The sequence below is a fragment of the Colobus angolensis genome, unplaced genomic scaffold (genome assembly GCF_000951035.1).
Source record: "Colobus angolensis palliatus isolate OR3802 unplaced genomic scaffold, Cang.pa_1.0 Scaffold4, whole genome shotgun sequence".
Classification (NCBI taxonomy): domain Eukaryota; kingdom Metazoa; phylum Chordata; class Mammalia; order Primates; family Cercopithecidae; genus Colobus; species Colobus angolensis.
The window spans coordinates 2,544,462-2,569,391 of NW_012117376.1; the positions used below are offsets into that span (position 1 = coordinate 2,544,462).

General features: G+C 52.8%; 1 protein-coding gene across 1 annotated transcript; it reads left to right on the forward strand.

Moving 5' to 3' along the window:
• Positions 1–3,717: 3,717 nt before the first annotated feature.
• LOC105521197 (ephrin type-A receptor 10) lies at positions 3,718–23,366 on the forward strand. Its single transcript, XM_011955281.1, has 13 exons — positions 3,718–3,846; positions 7,489–7,660; positions 11,722–11,830; positions 15,934–15,995; positions 16,140–16,265; positions 17,455–17,640; positions 18,465–18,526; positions 18,755–18,958; positions 19,252–19,401; positions 19,729–19,922; positions 20,514–20,669; positions 20,844–20,952; positions 23,325–23,366. The coding sequence occupies exons 2-13, from the start codon at positions 7,513–7,515 to the stop codon at positions 23,364–23,366; spliced, it is 1,548 nt and encodes a 515-aa protein (XP_011810671.1). The 5' UTR covers positions 3,718–3,846; positions 7,489–7,512.
• Positions 23,367–24,930: the final 1,564 nt, after the last annotated feature.

Genomic DNA, 24,930 nt, shown 5'->3' on the forward strand with positions numbered 1-24,930 from the left:
CCTCCCCCCACCCCCACCCCCCAACAGGCTCCAGTGTGTGATGTTCCCTGCCCTGTGTCCATGTGTTCTCATTGTTCAACTCTCACCAATGAGTGAGAACATGCAGTGTTTGGTTTTCTGTCCTTGTGATAGTTTGCTTAGATTGATGGTTTCCAGTTTCATCCATGTCCCTGCAAAGGACATGAACTCATACTTTTTTATGGCTGCATAGTATTCCATGGAGTATACACCATATTTTCTTTATCCATTTATCCACTTATGAACATTTAAGTTGCTTCCATCTCTTGGCCATTGTGAATAATGCCACAATGAACGTGGGTGAGCAGTATCTCTTCAAGACCTGATTTCAGTTCATTTGGATATATGCCCAGAAACAGGATTGCTAGATCGTATAGTAATTATAATTTTTTGAGGAACCTCCATATTGTTTTCCATAGCAGCTGCACCAATTTACATTCCTACCAATTTACATTCCTACACAATGGTGTAAAGGGTTCCAATTCTTTCATGTCCTTGCCAACACTTGTTATGTTCTATATTTTTGGTAGTGGTCATCCTAAAGGATGTGAGGTGATATCTCATTGTGATTTTGATTTGCATTTCCCTGATGATTAATGATATTAAGCATCTTTTCCTGTGCTTCTTGGCCTTTTGTATATGTTTTTATTTTGTTTTTTGTTTTGTGTTTTTTTGAGGCAGAGTCTCACTCTGTTGCCCAGGCTGGAGTGCAGTGGTGTGATCTCAGCTCACTGCAAACTCCGCCTCCCAGGTTCAAACAATTCTTGTGCCTCAGCCTCCCGAGTAACTGCAATTACAGGTGCATGCCACCACGCCCAGCTAACTTTTGTATTTTTAGTACAGACGGGGCTTCACTACGTTGGCCAGGCTGGTCTCAAAGTCTTGACTTCAGGTGATCTGCCCCCTTGGCCTCCCCAGGTGCTGGGATTACAGGCAAGAGCCACCGCGCCTGCCCGGCCTGTATATCTTTTTTGAAGAAATGTCTACTCAAGCTGGTCTGAGTGCAGTGTTGTTTACAACTAACTGATCACAATCAGTCATAGATTTCTTTGTTCCTTCTCCACTCCCTCTGTCTCTATTTTTTAATTGAGCTATTTGGTCTTTGTTATTGAGTTCTAGATGTTCTTTATACATTCTGGACATTAACCCCTTAGATAAATGATTAGCAAGCATTCTCTCCCATTTCAAAGATTGCCTCTTCACTCTGATTATTGTTGCCTTTGCCCTGCAAAGGTTTGATATAGTCTCATTTGTCTATTTTTGTTTTTGCTGCCTGTGCTTTTGGTGTCATATCCAAGAAATCATTGCCGAATCCAGTGTCATGAAGCTTTCTCCTGTGTTTTCTTCTAGGAGTTTTATCGTTTCAGATCCTACATTTAGGTCTTTAATCCACTTTGAATTCATTTTTTGTATATGATATTAGGTGAGGGTCCAACTTCATTCTTTTGCAGGTGGATATTCACTTTTCTCAGTGTCATTTGGTGAAGAGACTATCCTCTCTGTATAGCATAACCTTGGTACTCTTGTGGGAGATCATTTGACCATACATGGAGAGGAGTTATTTCTGGGCTCTGTATTCTGCTTCATTGGTCTATATGTCTGTACCATATTGTTTTGATTACTGTAGCTTTGAAATATGTTTTGAGGTCACGAAATGTGAGGACTCTACCTTTGTGTGTGTGTGTGTAGGTTTTGTTGTTGGTTGGTTTTTGTAAATGATGGAGTCTCACTGTGTTGCCCAGCCTGGTCTTGAACTGCTGGCCTCAAGTGATTCTCTTACCTTGGCCTCTCAAAGTGCTGGGATTACAGGTGTGAGCCACTGCCTCTGGCCTAGTTTTATTTTTCCTTCCCATGATTGTGTTGACTATTCACGGTCCTTTCAGATTCCATATGAATTTTAGGATGTTTTTTGTATTTCTGCAAAAAAATGCCTGGGATTTTGATAGGATTGCATTGAATCTGTAGATCACTTTTGGTAGTAGAGACATTTTAACAATATTAAATGTTCTATTTCATGAACACAGGATGCCTTTCCAATTATTTGTGTTTAATTTCTTTCAGCAATATTTTACAGTTTTCTGTATAAAAGTCTTTCATCCCTTTGGTTAAGTTTATGTCTAAGTATTTTATTATTTTTGATGCTATTATAAGTGGGATTGTTTTCCTAATTTCCTTTTTGAATTGTTCCTTGTGTATAGAAACACAACAAATTTTTGTGCATTGGTATTGTATTCTGCAACATTGCTGTATTTTGTTTATTAGTTCTAAATTTTATTTTATTCTTTTGAGATGAAGTCTTGCTCTGTTGCCCAGGCTGGAGCACAATGGCACAATCTCGGCTCACTGAAACCTCCACCTCCTGGGTTCAAGCGATTCTCTGGCCTCAGCCTCCCAAGTAGCTGGGATTACAGGTGTGCACCACCATGCCTGCCTAATTTTGTATTTTTTAAGCAGAGATAGGGTTTCGCCATTTGATCAGGCTGGTCTCAAACTCCTGGCCTCAAGGGATCTGCCCACCTTGGCCTGACCTCAAGTGATCCACCCGCCTGGCCGGTCTAGATCTCTTGACCTCGTGGTCCACCTGCCTCAGCCTCCCAAAGTGCTGGGATTATAGGCACGAGTCACCACACCTGGCCTAACAATTTCATGTGTAGAATCTTTAGGGTTTTCTACATATAAGATCATGTCATCTGTAAACAGAGATAAATTTCCTGCTGCTTTTCCAGTTTGGATGCCTTTTATTTCTTTTGCTTGCCTAACTACTCTGGCTAGAACTTCTGGCATTATGATGAATAAAAGTAATGACAGCAGACATCTTACCCTTTTCCTGATGTTGGAGGGAAGGCTTCCAGTCTTTCACCATTGGGTATGATACTCACTGTAGGCTTTTCATATATGTCCTTTATTCTTTTGGGATAATTTCCTTCTATTTCTAGTTTGTTGAGTGTATTACCTCTTTTTTTTTTTTTTTTTGAGATGGAGTCTCGCTCTGTCACCCAGGCTGGAGTGCAGTGGTACGATCTCGGCTCACTGCAACCTCCGCCTCCCGGGTTCACGCCATTCTCCTGCCTCAGCCTCCCGAGCAGCTGGGACTACAGGCGCCCGCCATGACACAAAAAAATTCTACTAAAAATTTTTTGTATTTTTAGTAGAAACGGGGTTTCACCATGTTGGCCAGGATGGTCTCGATCTCCTGATCTCGTGATCCACCCGCCTTGGCCTCCCAAAGTGCTGGGATTACAGGCGTGAGCCACCGCACCCGGCCAAGTGTATTACCTCTTGGTCGGACCATTGGAATCATTAAGTAGCAGGTCTTTCTGCCTCTAAATGCTCTCTTATGTCTCCAAGCTGCAGCAAGTATAGAAAGAGCCTGGAGCATTAGAGCCAACCACCATGAGAGAAGCTGGGGTGTAAGGGGTGGGCAAGCAGCAGAGGGCCTAATGCTTTTCCTCTACGGGACAATGAAGAAAACGGCTGTAGGGGCAGAGAGGCCTCTTTCCTCTGGTCCCACAGACTCCTCCCCTTTGGCCACGCCTCTCAGACTGTTCCCTAGCCCCGCCCACAACCCCTTAGACCACGCCCCCGGCCTCTGTAGTCCCGTCCCACAGCCACGCACGCCTCACCCTCTTCCCCCCACCCCCAGCCCTGCCGTGCAGTGCGGCAAGGTGGAGAATCCCACGTTACTTACTTTCAGCGCCCTGGGAGGAGGATGAGATCCGCAGGGACCGAGTGGAACCCCAGAGCGTGTCCCTGTCGTGGCGGGAGCCCATCCCTGCCGGAGCCCCTGGGGCCAATGGCACGGAGTACGAGATCCGATACTACGAGAAGGTGAGTGCGTGCCTGGGAGGGACCTGGAGCCTGCTCCGCACCTGTCCCACCGGGCTTCCGGTTCTTGAGGCAGTCCTCCCAGCAAAAGCCCTCATTACTCCCTTTGTAAACATAACCGCCCGTCTCCTAGGGGCCCCAGGCTCGAGTCTCCCCATCCTCCCCCGGACTCCTGCTCTTCCTCTCTCAGCTCAGGTCTATCTCCATCACCAACCATCTCCATTGTCCCCATGTCACTTAGTGTTTCAGTTGACAAAGAGCTTTCTCTGGGGCCCGGCCCAGATTTTGTGTGGCTGAATCTTATACGTACCATATGTAGAGCCCTTTTAAAGAAAAAGGACACAGAAAGATCATATCATTTCTAATTTTACAAAAATGCCTGACCATGGAGCACATTGTTAGGTGTGGTGGTGTGCTGGTAGATGTTTAACAGCCAGCTTTCCAGAACAATAAATGTATGAGTTATTATAATTCCAGTCATATAAAAAATGTGTAGCACAGCATTTACAGTGGTAATAAAATATGTACAGAACTCTTGATTGTGAACTCCATATAGCCAGTTGATCCCCATAGGATACTTGTGCTGATTTTTGCTGACCTCTTGTATCCGTTGTCAATCTGTGGTTGCAGTTTAGCTGTGATGTAACAAATGGAGTCACATCCCAATCTGCTCTTTTCCCCATAAGTTTATTATCTTTATTTTTATTTATTTATTTATTTGGAGACCGAGTTTCATTCCTACTGCCAGGCTGGAGTGCAGTGGCATGATCTCGGATCACTGCAACCTCCGTCTCCCAGGTTCAAGCGATTCTCCTGTCTCAGCCTCCCAAGTAGCTGGGATTACAGGCATGTGCCAGTACACCCGGCTAAGTTTTGTATTTTTAGTAGAAACAGGGTTTCTCCATGTTGATCAGGCTGGTCTCGATCTCCTGACCTCAGGTGAGGTCGATCTCCTGACCTTTAGCCTCCCAAAGTGCTGGGATTACAGGCGTGAGCCACTGCACCTGGCCAGTTTATTATCTTTAAATTTGATATGCAAGCTACCGTTAAACTGTTTCTCACCTCAGTGCAAATTATATTCACTAAAGTGAAGCCTCTTTCAGCTTCTACATGTGTCAGAACTTCACTCACTCCTCAATGACATGAGGGACTCCTTTGCTGAAAATAGTTTTTGAATACTAGAAGTCTATTGAGACCTGTGAGTGTTGGGGGTGAGTGAGAAGGAGGAGAAAGTCCTGAGTCACTGCTGGGTGTCTAACCTGGGTAACCCAGAGTATGAGGTACCACTGACTGAGATGGAGAAGCACTGAGGTGGAAGCACAGGCTTGGAGCAAGCTGATGAACCTGATTTTGCTCATCTAGCATTCAGGTGGCCTGTGAGACACCCAGGTAGACTTGCTGAAGCTTAAGGGAGAGGTCTGGCCTGGAGAGAGAGAGAGAGAGAGGAGTTGGGGGCTCTCAGCATAGAGACAGTAGCTGCTGCCAGGGGACTGGAGGAGAGAAACGAGAAGGGGAATGTGTCTGAGAAGAGTCGCCAGGACAGAGCCTTGAGGAATGCTGATGTTTAGGGATGGCAGCAAAGGACACTGGGAAGCAGGTGCTTAGAAAGGACTCACTGAATGGACTTTGAGGATCAGGGCATAGACGAGAGTCCCAAGGCTAAGGTGGGTGGATGCTCCCAGGCTGTTGAGCATGAAAATCCTCAAAAAGAGGAGCAAGGACCAGGCTCAGTGGCTACCACCTGTGATCCTAGCACTTTGGGAAACTGAGACGGGAGGATGGCTTGAGGCCAGGAGTTCAAGACCAGCCTGGGCAACAAAGTGAGACCCCCACCTCTACAAAAAAGAAATTAGCCAGGTATGGTGGTGTGCGCCTGTGGTCCCAGCAACTTGGGATGCTGAAGCAGGGAGATCGCTTGAGCCTAGGAAGTCAAGACTGGAGTGAGCAGTGATTGCAGTGCTGCACTCCAGCCTGGGCAACAGAGTGAGACCCTGTCTCAAGAAAACCCACCAAAACCCCAAATACAACAAAAAAGAAGGAACAAGGCCGGGTGTGGTGGTTCACGCCTGTAATCCCAACACTTCGAGAGGCCAAGGCAGGTGGATCACCTGAGGTCAGGAGTTTGAGACCAGCCTGGCTAACATGGCGAAACCCAGTCTTGATTAAAAATACAAAAATTAGCCAGGCATGGTGGTGGGTGCCTGCTACTCCCTGCTAATCCCAGCTATTCAAGAGGCTGAAGCAGGGAGAACTGCTTGAACCCGGGAGGCGGAGGTTGCAGTGAGCCGAGATTGCACCACACTGCATTCCAGCCTGGGTGACGCAGCGAGACTCTGTCTCAAAAAAAAAAAAAAAAAAAGGAACAAGTATCAAGTATAAAAGTGCTATATTTGAAAGGCTTCAGGGCACTCTCATGGAGCCTGCTGAGCAGAAGCCTTGCTGGGCCACTAGACCTGGGCAGGTGTCCGGCAGCTCCCCTCTGGAGCCACGGTGCTTCTCATCTCAACCTTTCTCTGCACACCAGTCCAGCCCACGTTGCAGAGGGGCTTGCTTGCAGCACATTGCCAATGCCCAGGTGGGCAGCCTTGCTCCTTCCTCCTCCCTGCCCCTAGCCTGCCCTACCTTGGAGGTCCTGAAGCCACTGCTTCTCTGTTTTTCAATGGATTGTTGAGATGCCTGGAAGAGAGATTCTGATTGGCCCAGCTTGGGTCAAAGTTCGTCCCAATTCCTGAATGCTATGGCCAAAAAGCTGGAGCCACAGAATATCAGCGGGGAGAGTAACCTTCCAGGGCTGTGAATATGGCAGGGACTCTAATAAGGTGTGGGCAGGGATGAAACGACGGGAGGAGCATCTCTAGTATGCCATTGTCAGGTATGTTGGGGTGGAGTTGGGCGCAGCATGATGTTAAGCAAAAAACACAGGCTCTGCAGGGATTCAGAGGGCTCACTGGCCCCTTCCTTGATGTGAAACTCACCTAAAAAGGAGATGGAAATGCTGACTCCACAGGGCCATTGTGAGGCTCACAGGAGGTAAAGAGTCTCATGTAGAAGCTGGCACTGAGTAGGCGCTCATCAGTGATAGCCCCAGCTGGGGCCTTGGGGGAGTCTCCCCCTCTAAGCTGGGTTTCCTTATCTGTGAAACAAAGAAATAAGATAATACTTTCTGTCCTCTGAGCCTTGCAGGACAGTTGTGAAAATCAGACATCAAGGAAAGGAAAAGCCTTGTGGGCCATTGGGGGCTTTTGTGGGTTAGGGCTCATTCTCTCATTCTGTCCTTTGAGACTCCAGGCCTGCCTAGGGCACTGGCCCAGCTCAGCCTGGATGGACAGGCCCTGGTGGCCCTCTTCCTATCATCCCCCGGAAGGAGGATCTGGCGTCTTCTCTAAAATTTCTCTTACGCAGAGGTGGGGCTATTCTCAGCTACAAGTGCCACAGAGTGTGGGTGGGAGCTTGTGGTGAAGACAGGGGCTGAGGATCCGAGGGAAAGATCCCTGGGAACCCCCAAGATGATTGGGGTTGGGTTTTCCCACTCAGCCCACATTCACCTAAGGATGCTTCTCCTGCCTCCCTGTTCCTGTTCGCCCTTTGTTCTCCTAGAACAGTGGACCTGGCGCTGGTGGGCTTCACTTCTTGATCTCTCTCCAGGGTCAGAGTGAGCAGACTTACTCCATGGTGAAGACAGGGGCGCCCACAGTCACTGTCACCAACCTGAAGCCAGCTACCCGCTACGTCTTTCAGATCCGGGCTGCTTCCCCGGGGCCATCCTGGGAGGCCCAGAGCTTTAACCCCAGCATTGAAGTGCAGACCCCGGGGGAGGGTAAGTAGCGTGTATGAGTGGATAGGGACCTAGACAGAGAGAACCCTGCACGGGGCTGAGGCAGGGAGACGAATAGAGGGGGAGAGTTATCTGGAGTTATCTGTGCAATTAAGGGAGCCTGCAGAACAGTTTAATTACAGCCTAATTAATTAATGACTTTGGAATCCACTGACTAATGCCTGTTCACCGACTTGAATTAGATTGGGAAACTGTCCTGGAGGAGCTCACAGGAGACGGGTTTGTGAACAGCTATAACCCATGTCTCAGCTGGATAGAGACTCAGTTTGGATACAGACCCAAACATGGGACGCTGTCCCTTTCCCCACTAGGCCTTAGAGCGTGATGCTGACTTCACTGAAGGTTGATGGACATGAAGGGGTTGCATTGCTGTGATAAAAACAACAAATAAGGATTGCAACCGGGCGCGGTGACTCACGCTTGTAATCCCAGCACTTTGGGAAGCCAAAGCAGGTGGATCACCTGAGGTCAGGGGTTCGACACCAGCCTGGCCAACAGGGTGAAACCCTGTCTCTACTAGAAATACAAAAATTAGCTGGGCACGGTGGTGGGCACCTATAATCCCAGCTACTTGGGAGGCTGAGGCATGAGAATCGCTTAAAACCGCGAGGCAGAGGTTGCAGCAAGCCAAGATTGTGCCACTGCACTCCAGCCTAGGGTCACAGAGTGAGACTCTGTCTCAAAAAAAGAAAAAGAAGAAGAAGAATTGCATACCTTAAGTGGGTAAATCACATGTTATGTGAATGATATCTCAATAAAGCTGTTACCAAAACCAAACAAAAACTGGACATTGAATATCCTCATCTGAAAACATCTCTCTCTGGCTTCTCCACAATATTGTGCTTTCCTCCCTCCTCCTTTACTTCCCTCCCCGGTTCCTCTTCTCCCCACCCACTCCCCAATTCCCTGATGTGTGCAGAGCAGTTTAGCTGTCTTGTTGCTTTGCCTGCTGCTAACCTGGCCCTCAGGATCTCACCTCTATCTACCCTGAGCAGCTCATGAAAATATTTTCCTGAACAAAGGCAGTTCCCCCTAAGAGGCATTCTGGCACCAGCTGTCAAGATAATAATTCTTTCCAACCTGCTACATGACTCTAATCCAAGATAGGAAGAGCTCTGAGCCCAAAGCAAGGTGAAGATAAAACGTTGAAGGGGTCTGAGTTCTGGGAAGGAAGACCACACTTCTTGCCTGAATGCAAAAAGTGTTAGACCTCCGCCAGGTGCTGGAAAGAGGAGATTAAAGCTGGGGAATATTTGAATGTGTACAGATGGGCAGGGAGGCATTTTGGGGAGAGGAAGCCATCTGAACAAAGGCAGGCAGGTTTTTCTGGAGTGGGCATGTGGGGGGCAGGAGCTGGGGGCTGTCAGTGGAGAAGGGCTGATGGTCTCCATTCATTGGGTACCTCTCAGTTGGTAGGGACTGCTGAGATCCCCAGCCCCCCTTCCTGTGGCCGTGGCTATGGTTCTCCTAATCTGCAGAGTGTGGTTTCCCATGAGCTATGTCTCCAAACTGAGATTTTTGTTTGTTTGTTTGTTTGAGATAGGGTCTTACTGTGTCACCCAGGCTGGAGTGCAGTGGCACAATCACAGCTCACTGCAGCCTCAACTTTCCAGGCTTAAGTGATCCTCCCACCTCAGCTTCCCAAGTAGCTGAGACCACAGGCGCTCGCCACCATGCCCAGCTAATATTTTTACTTTGTTGGGGGGTCTCACTAGGTTGCCCAGGCTGGTCTCGAACTCCTGGGCTCAATGCATTTCTCCTGTCTTGACCTCCCAAAGTGTTAGGATTAAAGGTGTGAGCCACCATGCCCGGCCCCAAATCAAGGTCTTGGTGAACATTTATGCGTCACCACTGTGCTAGTTACCTGTTGCTGTTAACAAGTTGCTGCAACATCTAGCAGGTGAAAACAACAAATATTTACAATCTTATTTTTCCATGAATGGGTAATATAGGTGCCTCTCAGCTAGGTGCCAGTGACTTAGGGTCTCTTCCAAGGCTGCCGTCAAGTTGTCCTCATCTCGGAGCTTAGCTGGGGGAGAGTTCACCTCCTGCTCGGGGTCTTGCTGGTTGCTGCTGAGGCACGCTGTTCCTTGCCCTGTGGGCCTCTCCTTAGGGCTGCTCACCACAACCGCTAGGTTCTTCCAGAGACTGTGAGCCAGGGAGAGGACACCCAAGACAGAAGCCATTCGTCTTGTTCACTCATCTTGGAAATGACACCCCAATACTCTTGCCATATTCTGTTCATTAGAAGTGAGTCCAGCCTGCACTCACGGGGAATGGATACCAGGAGGTAGGGATGCCATCCCAGAGGCTGCCCACTGCTAGCATCTTTCTCCATTTCTGTGTCCACATGGATGCCTCATCTCAAACAGTTCTTGGCAACTCTGTTCCCCTCTGTCCCTGCCCAGACCCTTGGGCCCTCTTTACCTCTGGAACCCTGGGCTCTGAAATACCCTCTTAGACTCTAGCATTTTTGGTCTCTAAGTCTCCTCTTCTGTTCCTCACATGCTCTGTGACATCCGAAAGACAGCTCACTGGATCCTACCTCATCTTCAAGGCTTTTGGCTCCTCCGGGCCCCACACGCATCTCTACTCAGCCCCTGCAGATGAGCTCATCAGAAATACCCCCTAACTCTGCCAGCCCTCATTCCCTGGGCGTCTTGCTGCGTCCACCTGCTAGTCCCCAGACTTGGACCTTTCTCCTCCCCATGTCCCACGCAGAAGCTGCCTACAGAGGTGTACTTTCCAATCTCAGTTCAGTCTTCAGGGCCACTTAATACTTTTCCCATTCCTAATAGTTACGCCAAACCTTCACCTCTCTCAAGCACCTCCTCTCCATCCTCACTCCCACCTCAGCAGACACCCTCATTCCTTTTCTTCTTGGGCAGGAACTCTCTCCACTGCTCCCTGTTGCCCACAGGAGAAAGTTGTTACTCCTTAGCTTAGCATTCAAGGCCCTCCAGGTTCTGGCTCCCCCAGTTCCCTCCATCTTCCCACCCTCCAGCTTCCTATTTGCCACTCTCCGCCTTCGTGCAGTCTGTTTCCCAGACACATGGGATGACTTGCCATTTTCAGACCCAGTGTGTGCATCAAGACACCATCAAAACTCCTTCCAGTCTGCAGGTCCGGTTCAGATGGCACCTTTTTTTGTGAAGCCTTTCTCATTGACTTTAGGAAGAAATTTTTGTGCCTCTGCTCAGCTCTGCTCATTTCTGTTTCTTTTTCATCCTACAGTTAAGATTTTTGTTTCTATCTCACCCATAGGCCCATGCACCCCTCCAGATTCATCGCTGTCTCCTCAGTACTAATGCAAACTGGGCACATAGGTTGGATGGATAGATGGGTCGATTGGATAGATTGATGAATAGGGCTGAGAGCGAGGGTCCTCTGGGCTGCTCTCTTGGGGAAATAGTTCAAAGCAGAAACTTTGGAATCAGGCAGAGACTTTTGGAGTCATGCTCAAATCTTAGGTTCACCACTTTTTAGCCATGTGATCTTGGGCAAATTATGTAATTTCTCAACCTTAGTTTCCTCAGCTGTAAGATGGAGATGGTAATACCTTCCTGGATTATTGTGATGATGAAACAAGGCAGTATAGTGAAGGCAAATGGCCCAGTGTCTTGAATGGAGTAAGGTGCAGTTACCATTAGCCCTTTTTATTATTGTTGGTGGATGGTCTGGATTGGGGGTAGGGAGATCAGAGCAGAGGCCATTCTTCCTGCAGAGCGACTTTGAATCTCTCACTGCTCATCTGAAAGGCATAGAGAGAGGCCTGGCCCTGCCTATCTGGACTCCTGCCTGTCTCTCTGAGCAGGAGCTGGGCTGCCGTGGAGGTGTCCTGCCCTGAGAGTAGAGGAAGCTCTTGGGACTCCAGGTGCCACTGTGGTCAGTGGAACTGCCTTGGCGCCTCTGTGGCTGGGAGACAGTGCCAAGTGCAGAGGTGCTGTGGGAATCCTGCTACAGGGTGAGGACAGGAGTCTGCCTTGGGGCTTGCCTAGGAGCCTGGTCCTCTGCCCGCCTCAACCTCGTGATTTTCCTCCCAGCTGCCTCAGGGTCCAGGGACCAGAGCCCCGCCGTTGTCGTCACCGTAGTGACCATCTCGGCCCTCCTCGTCCTGGGCTCCGTGATGAGTGTGCTGGCCATTTGGAGGAGGTAGGTGGCTGGCCCCAGCCTAGGTGACCCCTGGTGTGTCATGTCCCGTGCACAATAATGTGTGTTTACAGGTATCTCTGCCCGCTTTGCACACAGGCAGATTTGCACCCGCAAGCACACTGCTGTACAGATATAGGTGTGCATCGTTCTGGCCCCTCCCCCACTCACTGTTCATGCGGCAGCCAGCACTGCAGCTAGCTCAGCCGCTCTGGGATGAAGGGGATTTAGCGCCTTAACTCATTAAATGTCAGAAGGCATCGCTGAGGAAGGAATCAAGCTCCGGCTGCTCCAGTGTGATTAGGATTCTCCGGAGGTGCTCAGAGGCCCCCAGCCGCTGCCCCCAGGCCTCTTGAGGCCCTTGAACACAGGAAAAGGGAGAAAAGACAGAAATCTTGTGTATGTATGTGTGTGGGAGGGGCAGGACAGGGAGGGCAATTCATAAAGCAGAAACCTCCCACCCCTAGCGGAAAGAAGCCTGCAGGAGGGTGAGCAGAGAAAGGGGATAGGAGGAAGGGGAAAGACATAGAGCTTGAACCTGGTTCAGAGAAGATTCTAGTCCTTTTGCGGGCAGCAGAGGCCTCCTGGCATGTATCCTCCCCTTCTCCCCAGGGCTACACTCTGCTGTAGGCAGAGTCGCCCAGATGGGTCCCAGGCTTCGCTGAGATCAGCAGACCAGAGAGGTTGGAAATTCTGCATGAGATGGGCTGGAGTGGGAAAGCAGAGGAGAGAGGTGGGCGGGCCAGGGAGCCACATCTCAGCATCCTGAAACTGCCTGACAGCTGGAAGGACAATGGGCATTCATTTGGTACTGGCTATTTGCTTGGCCTTGAATGAGGCACTGAAAGTGACTGAGTGGGAGAGAATGCTTCTCGCTAGTCTAGAAGCCAACTCTGCCTGGGCCAGGCAAATCAGGAGGGCAGGACAAGAGTAGGGAGCTCCTTGCTCATGGAGCATGAAGGTCCATGTGCTGGACCTGTTGAAAAAGCAGGGATGGGCTGGGCGCGGTGGCTCAAGCCTGTAATCCCAGCACTTTGGGAGGCCGAGATGGGCGGATCACAAGGTCAGCAGATCGAGACCATCCTGGCTAACACAGGGAAACCCCGTCTCTACTGAAAATATAAAAAACTAGCCAGGCGAGATGGTGGGCGCCTGTAGTCCCAGCTACTTGGGAGGCTGAGGCAGGAGAATGGCGTAAACCTGGGAGGCGGAGCTTGCAGTGAGCTGAGATCCGGCCACTGCACTGCAGCCTTGGCGACAGAGCAAGACTCCATCTCAAAAAAAAAAAAGAAAAAGAAAAAAAGAAAAAGCAGGGATGGACAGATGCCAAGAGCATCTTATCCTGGCTTTGCACTGAGGGGCTCTGAGAGGCAGAAGGAGGAGGGAGATGAGCAAGCCAAGAGCCCCTCTTCCGGGCAGAGGCTCTGCAGGAGAGGAGTACCCTGGGGACAGGTGCGCTACAGAGGCGGAGCAAGCCATTGCGGGATTCCAAATCCAGCTGCACCGAAATGGGGAGAGTGAGCCTGGTTTAGTGTGGAGGGGTAGAGAGGCGTTCTCTGCCAGCATGCGTGTCCCAGCCTGGCGGGTTCTCTGCAACACCTCTCACACCGTCTTGTGTGTAGAACCTGCTCTGCGCCGTGGTCCCTCACCTCCAGTTTCCCTCCTCTCCAGTCCACCCTGGCTTGCCCACTTCTCACCAGGCCATGTGGTCCAGTGGAAGCCTCTCTCCTCTCCGCACCATGCACCCTCTTTTGCTCCTCCATCCACTCAACCTTCCCCACTTCATTTCCACCCATCTTTCCTGGATGTTGCTCCTCATTCGTGGAAATCCTGTCACCACCCTGGGTGACTTCAGTAGCTGCCAGACAGCCTGTCCCATCCCTTGCCCCTCAGTTCTTTGACTTCTCATTCCCAATAATTATCTCTTCTGTTCCTCCTGGCCATCCCCCTGGAATGCTTCGCCTCGTTACTTTTTTTTTTTTGAGATGGAGCCCTGCTCTTGTCACCCAGGCTGGGGTGCAGTGGCACGATCTCAGCTCACTGCAGCCTCTGCTTCCCCAGTTTAAGTGATTCTTTTGCCTCAGCCTCCTGAGTAACTGGGACTACAGGCCTGTGCCACCATATCCAGCTAATTTTTTTTTGTATTTTTAGTAGAGATGGGGTTTCGTCATTTTGGCCAGGCTGGTCTCGAACTCCTAACCTCAGGTGATCCACCCACCTCAGCCTCTGAAAGTGCTGGGATTACAGGCATGAGCTACCATGCCTGGCCTCACCCCAATACTTAATCCAGTACCCCTCTTGGCCTGCAGATTCCCTATCTTTGCAGCTTACTGTCTTGGCCACACCTGTCGCACCTGTTCTTTAGCCTCCTCACTGGCCCCTGGGCTACTTACCACCAAACCTACAAACCTGCCTGCTTCTGCACCCATCCTCACCCCCTTTTCTCTAGAGGAGGTGATCCTCCCAGCCAGGATCAGTCCTTCCAGCTATGACTGAACCCCACCCTTTTGCCATCTTGGGAGCCCACTATTACTCCTAATGTCCCCCTCTCCCCCCATAACAGTGAACATGTGTGGAGGCTTGGTAAGCTGTCTGACATGCTGCTGTCTGGCAGGCCTATCTTTATCTTGATTTTATTAAAGAGAAAGCGGAGCCACCCAGTCCCACAGATACCGAGTGGAGGAGCTGGGAAGCAGGTCCGTGCAGTCAGGTTCTGAGCCCAGGCTGTCAACACCCTTCGGTGGCTGCTTCCCGCTGTGTGACAGCCTTGCTCCTCCTTCCCATCTATATCTGTATGTGATCATCTCTGTCGTGAAAACTTTGGAAACTCCTCCTTTGGTCTCTCCTCCTTGTACCTTTATGTGATTTCTCTCTACCACCCCCTCTACTTTCTCTGTCCTTGGTCTCCGTGATACCCTGCCCGAGTTTCCCTCTGCTCTCCTTCTGTTCCTCTGGTGGTTCTTTTGTACTGTCCTTGATGCTTCCTTCCTCTAGCCTGGATGTTGGGGTTTCTCAGACTTGTTCCTAGTCCCTCTTCTTAGACTCCATCCTCTCCCTGGGCCATGCTCATTGCTCCTGATTTGTATCTGCAGAGCAGGCCTCTCTTCCAAGTTCCAGATACACACACGTTGAACTCCCTTCTTATCTTCCCTGCTTATCCCCTAGGCCTGCAAACTCAGATGTCTAAATATGAACTTTTTGTCTCCTCATCACAGTAAATGGCACCACCATAAACTCTGTGAGCAACTTCTCCCTGTTCCTTTCTGCCATCCAGCAACCTCTCAGCCCTGTGGCCCCTGTCACCTTCATGTCACTCGAGTCCTCTGCCTCTCTCCATGCCCATGTTGACCCCATAGCTGGAAGCACTGCCAGCTCCTCTCCTGTGGTGACACCCGCGGCAGCTTCCACTCTGCAACTGGAACTCTTTCTGAAGCAGAAATCAAATCATTGCACTCCTTTGCTTAAACTCCACAGGGGCTCTCCTCTGCTCCCAGAATAAAAGCTGAAGTCTTTATCTTGGCCAGCAAGGCCTTGCTCCTGGGGGCTCCAAGTGCCAACCTGTGGCTTTGTTGACTGTGATGCAGTCCTTTGGCCTGTGGCTGCCTCTGTCTCAGGAAGCCATCCACAATGAGCTCGGATCAGGTCAGGGCTGTCTGTCCCATGTCCCCACAGTACACCGCCCTTCTCCTTTGCCAGCACTGATGAGTGGGCTTGTGGCTAACTCTCCGTGTTTGTTTTCCTGACCAGGCCAGAAGCTGCCCCTGAGTGCTGGGTCTGCTTGCCTCATTCACACTTTCATAAAACCACAGGTTGGGGTCAGCTGGGGGCCTGCAGTCAGGGTGTGGATTGGGTGCCTCTGGAGTTGCAATAATTTTCACCGTGTGAAAGTAGCTAGGGATGGTGGTGGTCTATGGCTACAGTTGTATCTGTGCCATGGGGAGGTTGTCAAACCACAGAGAAACTTTTAAACCAGCTGGACAGGAAGGTCCCTCCCCCAGGGCACAGGCCTTGTCTTTTGAAAGGACAAAGGGTGCTGCCCTCAGTGCTCCACAGTGGGAAGGGCTGGGGTGGCCTGGCTGAAAGAATGACCCTGAACTCCCTGCCAGGCCCTGCAGCTATGGTAAAGGAGGAGGGGACGCCCATGATGAAGAGGAGCTGTATTTCCACTGTGAGTTGGCCGGGCCTGGCTGGGGAGGGGCGGGCTCCACCTTGCCTCACTCCTCAGCCCTCTGCCTTGCTCCACTGCATGAGTGCGCTTGTCCACCCCAGTGGCGGAGGCCCCGTTCCTTAGGTTCATCTCTTTCTCTCCCAGTCAAAGTCCCAACACGTCGCACATTCCTGGACCCCCAGAGCTGTGGGGACCCACTGCAGGCTGTGCATCTGTTCGCCAAGGAACTGGATGCGAAAAGCGTCACGCTGGAGAGGAGGCTTGGAGCAGGCAAGTTGGGCGCCCAGGAAGACTTGTCCCCATCTGGAAGCCCCACCCTCTCTACAGGCCCCACCCCTACTCTGTCCACACCGCTATCCTGAGGTCCACCTCCACCCAAGTCCCTGCTCGTGTCTGGAAACCCTGCCTCCACACCAAGCCACCCTCCACCCAGAAAGTCCCTGGCTTGCCTGATTATAGGGAAGAGGATGGCAGAGGGCTCTGTGACCCTCTCCTGGTCCTCAAGGTCAGACCTCTGCACACTACCACTGGCAGTTTAGTCCCAGGCCTTTATGGGGCCGTGGGGAGGGGCCTTTGCAAACTTGGGGGCCAGACATAATGGAGTTCTAGTCCTGGCCCTCCCACTGACCCGCTGCATGATCAGGGGCATGGCCCTCTTTTGCTCAGAGCCTCAGTTTCTCATCTGTGAAATGGGCATGATATCTGCCTTCTGGGGGCTAATGTGAGGACCTCCCAGCACTCCTCACAGGGCCTGGCTGTCGGCTCTTGCTCTCTAAGCGCCAGTCTCCTGCTAGCCTTTCTTCTTGACTACAAATCCTCAACCTTCTGTGCTCAGAGACGGCAGCTGCTTTCGCTGGGAACCTTACATTATCCCCTGACGCTGTCTCCAGACAGAAGCCAGAAAGGAGCGGGTTGGAAGAATAGATGTCATTGTCATCCATCCTGGGTCACATGGAGTTTGATGGCCATTGGCACTCTGGCATGTGGTCCGTCCTTTCTTTAAGACTTGGAAACTTCCCCCCACTGAGGAAGGCAGGGAGGAATCCCCATTTCACAGAGGAGACTGGCCAAGAAAGGGAACGAGATGGAATTCTAGGTCACACTGCTTGTGCTTAGTTTACCAGGATTTAAACAGGAAACAGTCCATGATCTGGAGTCACTTTTTTTTTTTTTTGAGACCAAGTCTTGCTCTGTCAACCAGTCTGAAGTGCAATGGCACAATCTCAGCTCACTGCAACCTCCGACTCCTGGGTTCAAGTGATTTTCCTGCCTTAGCTTCTCAAGTAGCTGGGATTACAGGCATGTGCCACCATGCCTGGTTAATTTTTGTATTTTCAGTAGAGACGGGGTTTCGCTATGTTGGCCAGGCTGGTCAGAGTCACTTTCTCCTTGGCTCAGCCTGTTCAGCTCAGCCAGGGCAGTGGCCTCTGGCAGTATCTGATGTGCTGTTTCCCCACAGGGCGGTTTGGGGAGCTGTGCTGTGGCTGTCTGCAGCTCCCCGGTCGCCAGGAGCTGCCCGTAGCCGTGCACACGCTGAGGGACAGCGCCTCCGACTCACAGAGGCTCAGCTTCCTGGCCGAGGCCCTCACTCTGGGCCAGTTTGACCATAGCCACATCGTGCGGCTGGAGGGTGTTGTCACCCGAGGTAGGGCCCGGTGCTCCCTTGCTGCTGCCCAGCCCACGAATATGGTGGGTGGAAATGATGGGGTAGGAGTTTGGGGTGCCCTGCCCCTCCAGGTCCTTCCCTCAACTATGGGAGGTAGCTTCAGCCAGGGACCTCAGCTTTCACTGACTCAGGGTGGCCCTTCTCCTAGAGTGGCCAACTCTGGCTCAGAATGACCTTTCTTTTTTTTCTTTCTTTCTTTCTTTTTTTTTTTTTGAGACAGAGTGTTGCTCTGTCGCCCAGGCTGGAGTGCAGTGGCGTGATCTTGGCTCACTGCAAGCTCTGCCTCCCGGGTTCACACCATTCTCCTGCCTCGGCTTCCCGAGTAGCTGGGACTACAGGCGCCCGCCACCACGCCCGGCTAATTTTTTTTTTTTTTTGTATTTTTAGTAGAGATGGGGTTTCACTGTGTTAGCCAGGATGGTCTCGATCTCCTGACCTTGTGATCCACCTGCCTCGGCCTCCCAAAGTGCTGGGATTACAGGCGTGAGCCACCACGCCCGGCCAGAATGACCTTTCTGACCTTTCAGTGATATTCTGACCCCCTAGAATATCACTCCTAGAAAGACTGATCTTTCTTAGCAAGCTTGTTGCAGCTCATGACCTTGGCCTTTGTCCACCTAAGATGTCTCCTCTTTTGTTCCTTGGCATAGTGGACCCTGAGCTGGGCAGGAGGATGGCGAGATTAGGGAGCTTGGTGCTGGTTCTGGTTCTCGAGGCCCGGTCTGGGGCACCGGGGGGGAAACTTGTGTGTGCACGGGGTGGAGTAGGCAACTTAGCATGTGTGTTCCCATCCTTGGGCACAGGAAGCACCTTGATGATTGTCACCGAGTACATGAACCATGGGGCCCTGGACGGCTTCCTCAGGGTGAGTGGCCCTGGGGCTGCCAATGACCACTTTATTCTGTAAAGCGGGCAGGGGTCCCTCACTTTTCTCTTTGGTAGGGCTTGGAATTGGCATCATCCCCACTGGCCGGGCTGACCTGTGGTCACAGGGTGAACTAAAGCCTGGCGAGAGCTAGGTGACTGCCCTGGCATCACACAACACCAGGGGATCCAAGCCCACAGCCCTGGCCTCAGTCTCCTCCCTCCACAGCGGCACGAGGGGCAGCTGGTGGCTGGGCAACTGATGGGGTTGCTGCCTGGGCTGGCATCAGCCATGAAGTATCTGTCAGAGATGGGCTACGTTCACCGGGGCCTAGCAGCTCGCCGTGTGCTGGTCAGCAGCGACCTTGTCTGCAAGATCTCTGGCTTCGGGCGGGGCCCCCGGGACCGAGCAGAGGCTGTCTACACCACTATGGTGAGGGTGCCCCCAGCCAAGCCTGTCTGCGCCTTCTGATTCCCGCCAAGCTGCGCTGGAACCCCTAGCTCCCCACTTCCATTCCCTTCCCTGCCCCTCCACCCAGCTGGTCTTGGCATAAATGCGAGTGGACCCCACCTTGAGGTCAGCTTTTGTGTCTTTCCCAGATATGAAGCTGGAGTTGGGGGTTGCTTGGGAGGATGACACTCAGGGCTGGATCTAGGGCCCAGTCGGGTGGGGAAACCTGTGTGTCACCCAGTTCCTCCTTGCCCCTGACCTGCCTGCTCCTACAGAGTGGCCGGAGCCCGGCGCTGTGGGCCGCCCCTGAGACGCTTCAGTTTGGCCACTTCAGCTCCGCCAGTGATGTATGGAGTTTTGGCATCGTCATGTGGGAGGTGATGGCCTTTGGGGAGCGGCCTTACTGGGACATGTCTGGCCAAGACGTGAGTAACTGGTGACTCCAGCTCCACGCCTTCTCTCCCTCTCACCTTAGGCCCCAGCTCCCTGACCTCTGCCCATTGGCCCTCAGCCTTCCAGCCCCAGGCCTGTCTTCTCCGTCTGCTTGCTTCTGGTTCTGCCTGGCCACTGCCTGAGTCTTCCTTGTGTGTGTGTGTGTGTGTGTGTGCGTGCGTGTGCGCGCGCGTGCGCACGTGCCTGTGTGTGTGCATGCGTGTTTGTGCGCGTGTGTGTGTCTGTGCGTGTGTGTGTGCGCGCACTGTGTCCTGGGGAAACCCAGAGCCTCCTCTCTGCTCCCCATCCCCGTCGCCCAGGTGATCAAGGCTGTGGAGGATGGCTTCCGGCTGCCACCTCCCAGGAACTGTCCTACCCCACTGCACCGACTAATGCTGGACTGCTGGCAGAAGGACCCAGGTGAGCGGCCCAGGTTCTCCCAGATCCACAGCATCCTGAACAAGATGGTGCAGGACCCAGAGCCCCCCAAGTGTGCCCCGACTACCTGTCCCAGGTATGTTCCCACATGGGACAGCCAGCCTCTCACCTGTCCATGGAGGGTCTTCCTGCATGTCTCACGTGCAAACCCACCACCTCCACCCCCCAACCTGTCCAGGAGCGATTGCTCACTCCATTGCCTCAGAGGGCTGTAGCCCTCCTGCCTGCCCAGGCCCACCTCACTGCACATCCTCCTGGTCACTTCTGCTTCTCCTGGATTTTGCCTACATCCCTGGGTACAATGACCTCTGACTGGAGAAATGAATGTGGTAATAGCCCTAACACATTTGTAGTTCCAATGAATCAAATATGTGAAATTAATATTCGTTGTTCCAAATATGAGTCACCAACCAGTCCTAGGCATGTCCTACCCCAGACTGTTCTGGATACTCCAATAGCTTTAGCTGGCTCTGCCTCCACCTGCCTGAAGAACCTGAAGCCCTCGCCTCTTCAGGAAAGCACGGTGCTCATGTGAGCTGGGTCCAGCCCCGGGGCCCGGTTACCCTCCCCTTCTCCTGTTCATCCTCAGCTGGCCTCTCCCCGGGAGACCACCAGGTTTGGGCCCAGATCCCAGCTGTCGGTTGAGCACAGCTCCTCTGACCCGCAGGCCTCCCACCCCACTAGCAGACCGTGCCTTCTCCACCTTCCCCTCCTTTGGCTCTGTGGGCGCGTGGCTGGAGGCCCTGGACCTGTGCCGCTACAAGGACAGCTTCGCAGCTGCTGGCTACAGGAGCCTGGAGGCCGTGGCCGAGATGACCGCCCAGTGAGTCCAAGGCACCAAGGTCAAGGCCGGGGCTAGGGGATACCAGGGGCCCTGCCCCTGCCTATATTGGGAAGTCCCAACCTGTCCAGAGAAGCAGAGGGAGAGTGGAGGGCCTTCATGGGAGGAGCAGAAGTTGGGGTCAAGCCAGCTGAGTGTGACCAGCCTTTGTTTCAGGGACCTGGTGAGCCTGGGCATCTCTTCAGCTGAACATCGAGAGGCCCTCCTCAGCGGGATCGGCGCCCTGCAGGCACGAGTGCTCCAGCTGCAGGGCCAGGGGGTACAGGTGTGAGTGGACCCCACTCTTCAAGGCAGGACTCTGGTGGGGGTCCAGACCCCCAGCCCTGCCCAAGGACCGTGGCAAGCTGTGCTCCAGCAGTGTGGGAGGGAGCACTCTCTTCCTCCACTTGGGCCCAGATCTGGTTTGGGGCCCCAGCTTCCCCGCTTTCACTGCCTGCCCCTCCCATTTTCACCAGGCTGAACGCCTTCGCTAACTCAGTGCCCCTGAAAAGAGGTTCAAGTCCCTAGAGAGGACCCCTGAGATAACAGCAGGAGGAAATTTGGGGTCTCAGAGAAGAGCTGGGGCAGGGATTGGAGGGAAGACAGTGGGTTGAGATTGTCCTGGCTCAGGCCCTACTGCCATTCATACCCACTGGGGGCTGGGGCCTACCCTGTGGGGTGTTCCCTTTTCCCACAGACCCATTGACCGGTCAGACAGCATGGGTCCCAGGGGTCTCCTGTTCCACCTGGCAGTGACTGCAGCTGCCTGGTGGCTCAGGCCTCGGGGGCTGTGCCAGAGACGCATCGTCCTCAGCTCCCTGTGCCTTGGCAGGGGCTGACTGGACACTGGCCAAGGCGCAGGCAGGCAAAGATGGTGCTGAGCTCAGGGGCTGACGCCCAAGAGCCCTAGACTCAGGAGCTGGTTTCTGTGTCCCCCTGCCTTGGGCTGACAGTTCAGGGTGAGGCCAAGAATCCTGACCAGGCTGGGTCATGTGAGACCCTGGTGCTCCCTGGGGCCCCACGAGGCCCTCGTGTGCATTGCTTTATGAACTCAGTGGCCAGGACCTCTGGGAAAAGCATAAAGGGCCATGTCATCTCCCCAGGGACCCAAGAGCTTTTCTCTCCAGCCTTGGGGAGGGTGAAGAGGAGACTCAGAGATGGGTCCTCTCTCTCAAACAGGCTGGTCTCACCCCCAGTGTACAGATGGGGGAAACTGAGGCCAGGTGAGGACTCAGGGTCAGAGCTGGGGTCAGAACCCAATTCAGAGATGAGGCTGGCTCTGGAGAGAGAGTCCTTGGTCTTGCCATATGGCACCTCACTTCCCTGTACAGCCCGTGGGGACTCTAGAGGTGACCCCCTCCAGCCAGCTCTGTGCCTTGGGCACTAGCCAGCCTTCCTTGGAGCCCTTCCCTGCTGTGACTTCATGGAGTCCTGGCAGGAGTGGTTGTGCTGAGCCCACCATGGAGTTCCTTATCCACAAGGGCCCCCGGGAATGGTGGGGCCCAGGATGCCAGGGATTTTGTAGGATAGCAGGAAGGCAGCTGGATCTTGGCAGGGCCACAGGGGCTGAGTTTGTTCAGGCCACCCCTGACACTTGTCTGCTGTGCTTGGCTGTGTGGGGGTGGGGTGGGATGGGGCGGGAAGGAGAAGACAAGGGGTAGAGAAAAGAGATGAAAAAGACACACAGCCTGCCCTTGGGGGGCTCAGACTAGACCAGGAGAAGAGCTCAGGTACCAAGAAGTAGTTCCGGGGCACCATCCACCAGTGCCCGGAGCCCTCTGGGTCAGTGGGTGGGTGGGCTGGAGGGGGAGATAGCCACTCTCTTGAAGTGTGAAGTTGAGATGTAAGTTGAACAGGGCCTTGCAGGTGGGAAAGGGAAGGTTCTTTCCTTGGGGTGAGTGGAGTGTTCGGCAGGCAAGATGACAGGCCTCAGACAAGAGGAGTCCATGCAGAGAGGCTAGCATGAGAAAGAGCCCAGAGGCGGAAGGTGCAGTGCATCTTTGCAGAGCACCCCGAGGTGGGGGACAATGACTCACAGTGGTGCCTTTGGCCTCACCCTGCCAGCAGCAGCTCCTCTGCTCTTGGAATATCCTCCAGCCCCCTGCCTCCCGTCTCCTGAGCACCTGCCCCAGCTCAGTGACTCTGGGGGTACTGAGGAGACCAAGATGTTGCTACCACCTTTGTCAGGGTTGGGGGAGCCCCCGGCCAGGTGCCCTCCAGGATCCGCCTTCCCCACCCCTCCTAGGAAGCCTGGACCAGCATCCCTTCTTGGGTGGATGGAGCCTCATCCCCATCTCCAGCTACATCAGTCATTCTCTGCAGGGAAACGTCTCCTCCCACTACCCCAGCTGTTCCTGCAGAAGGGCCCCTGGCTGTGTTGGCAGGACTTCGGTGTCCAGGGTAGATCTCCCTTCCACTGAGGAGTGAGGTCCCAGAATCCTGATGGGTCCCAGGCCTCAGCCCTGCACAGGTGTGATGCGGGGCGATGGCTCTCTGGGAACCCTCTACAGATCTATTTTTATATGGAACTTGTTCACTGGACAGAGGTGGCCTGCAAGCCCCCATTACCCTGGTCTGAGCTCACCCTGGGAGGGAGGGGGCCAGTCGGAGGGGGTTCCTTCTGGACATGTTTTTATATTTCCTGGGTTCTCTATGCAGGATAATAAAAACTTGTCTGTGATAGGGTGCCTCTTTGAGTGACAGTTTCTCGATCATTGTATAGCTGGTGTGGAAGGTTTTCTGCCCCCTTCCTCGGGGACAGGGATGTCCAGAATGTGCATCTGAGATGTCTTTGCATAGAGGTGAGTCCAACACTGCTCCTGCCATGAAAGATGTCCTAGGATCCATGGCAGGACGGTGTGACCCAGGGTACTGAGGGGAACTGGGTGCCCTGGGTATGTAGAGAAGTCTGTCACCCAGTCTCAGGAGCAGTAGAACAAGGGAGGTGTCCCAGACACAGTGGGGTCCTTTGCTGGGATAGACAGTACCAGGGAGGGCAGAGACCAGGAAAGGATGCCCAGCACTCAGTTTTGGGTATGTGTTTGAGATGCCCGTGGGATGTGCGGCAGAGATGTCTAGGAGGCAGGTGGATATCTGGTCTGAACCTCGGAGCACAGATGTAAGTTAGAGACAGAGTTTTGGGGTCATAAGCGTTCAGATGGTGGTGGAAGCCGCAGTGCGAAGGAGGTCACATGGCCAGCATGTGCAGGAGAGGGGAGACGTCAGCCGTTAGGAGGCACCCGGATGAAGGGGAGCAGTGGAAGAGGCCAGGAGGAGCTGTGCCATTGCTGCTGAAGAGCAAGTTTTGGTGTTAAATACAGAGAAAATGGCCAGGTACGGTGGCTCACGCCTGTAATCCCAGCACTTTGGGAGGCTGAGGTGGGTGGATCACTTGAGGCCAGGAGTTCGAAACCTGCCTGGCCAACCTGGTGAAACTCCGTCTCTACTAACAACACATAAATTAGCTGGGCGTGGTGGCGGGTGCCTGTAATCCCAGCTACTCAGGAGGATGACATGGGAGAATCACTTGAACCCAGGAGGTGGAGGTTGCAGTGAGCTGAGATTGTGCCACTGCACTCCAACCTGGGTGACAGAGCAGAAAAACAGGCAAATAACAACAAAACAAAACAAAAAACAGAGAAAGCAAGTGACAGAGGAGGGAGGAGTGGCTGTCAGTGTGGGCACTGGGATGTTATCCGTGAGTGTATTCATTTGCTTGGGCTACTGTAACACAGCACCCGTGGCTTTGCCGACGGGGATTTGCCACCCCACAGCTCTGGAGGCTGGAAGTCCAAGATGAAGATGTGGGCAGAGTTGTGTCCTCCGGAGAGCTGTGAGGGAAGCTTCTGCTCTGGGCCTTTCTCCCCGGCTTGCCTGTGGCCGTCGTCCCGCTCTGTCTCTTCGCATCATCTTCCCTCTGTAAGTCCAAATTTCCCCTTTTTATGGATGCCAGTCATATTGGACTGGTCCATACCAGCCCACCCTAACAGCCTCATTTTAACTTAATCACCCCTTTAAAGGCCTGTCTCCAAATACAGTCACCTTCTGAGCTCCTGGGAGTTAGGACTTCAACATAGAGGCCTGGTGGGGGGCACAGTTCAACAGTGACTTTGTTGTCAGGGCAGAAGCCAGATGAGAGGATTGGGGAGTGGAGTTTGGGAATCTTTGAGGAGTCCAGCGAAAGGAGGAAGAGTGGGCTGAGACAATGACCAGGACAGGCTGTGGGTGTGAGCCAAAGGGTGCAGGGGCAAAGCCTGAGAGCCCA

What these genes read in the sequence shown, in the direction of transcription:
- LOC105521197 (XM_011955281.1), top strand. Translation starts at nt 7,513, where the DNA reads ATGGTGAAGACAGGGGCGCCCACAGTCACTGTCACCAACCTGAAGCCA. An exon ending in GGGACATGTCTGGCCAAGAC is followed by an intron (nt 19,402 to 19,728) that starts GTGAGTAACTGG and finishes CCCGTCGCCCAG; the next exon opens with GTGATCAAGGCTGTGGAGGA. An exon ending in GCCCCGACTACCTGTCCCAG is followed by an intron (nt 19,923 to 20,513) that starts GTATGTTCCCAC and finishes TCTGACCCGCAG; the next exon opens with GCCTCCCACCCCACTAGCAG.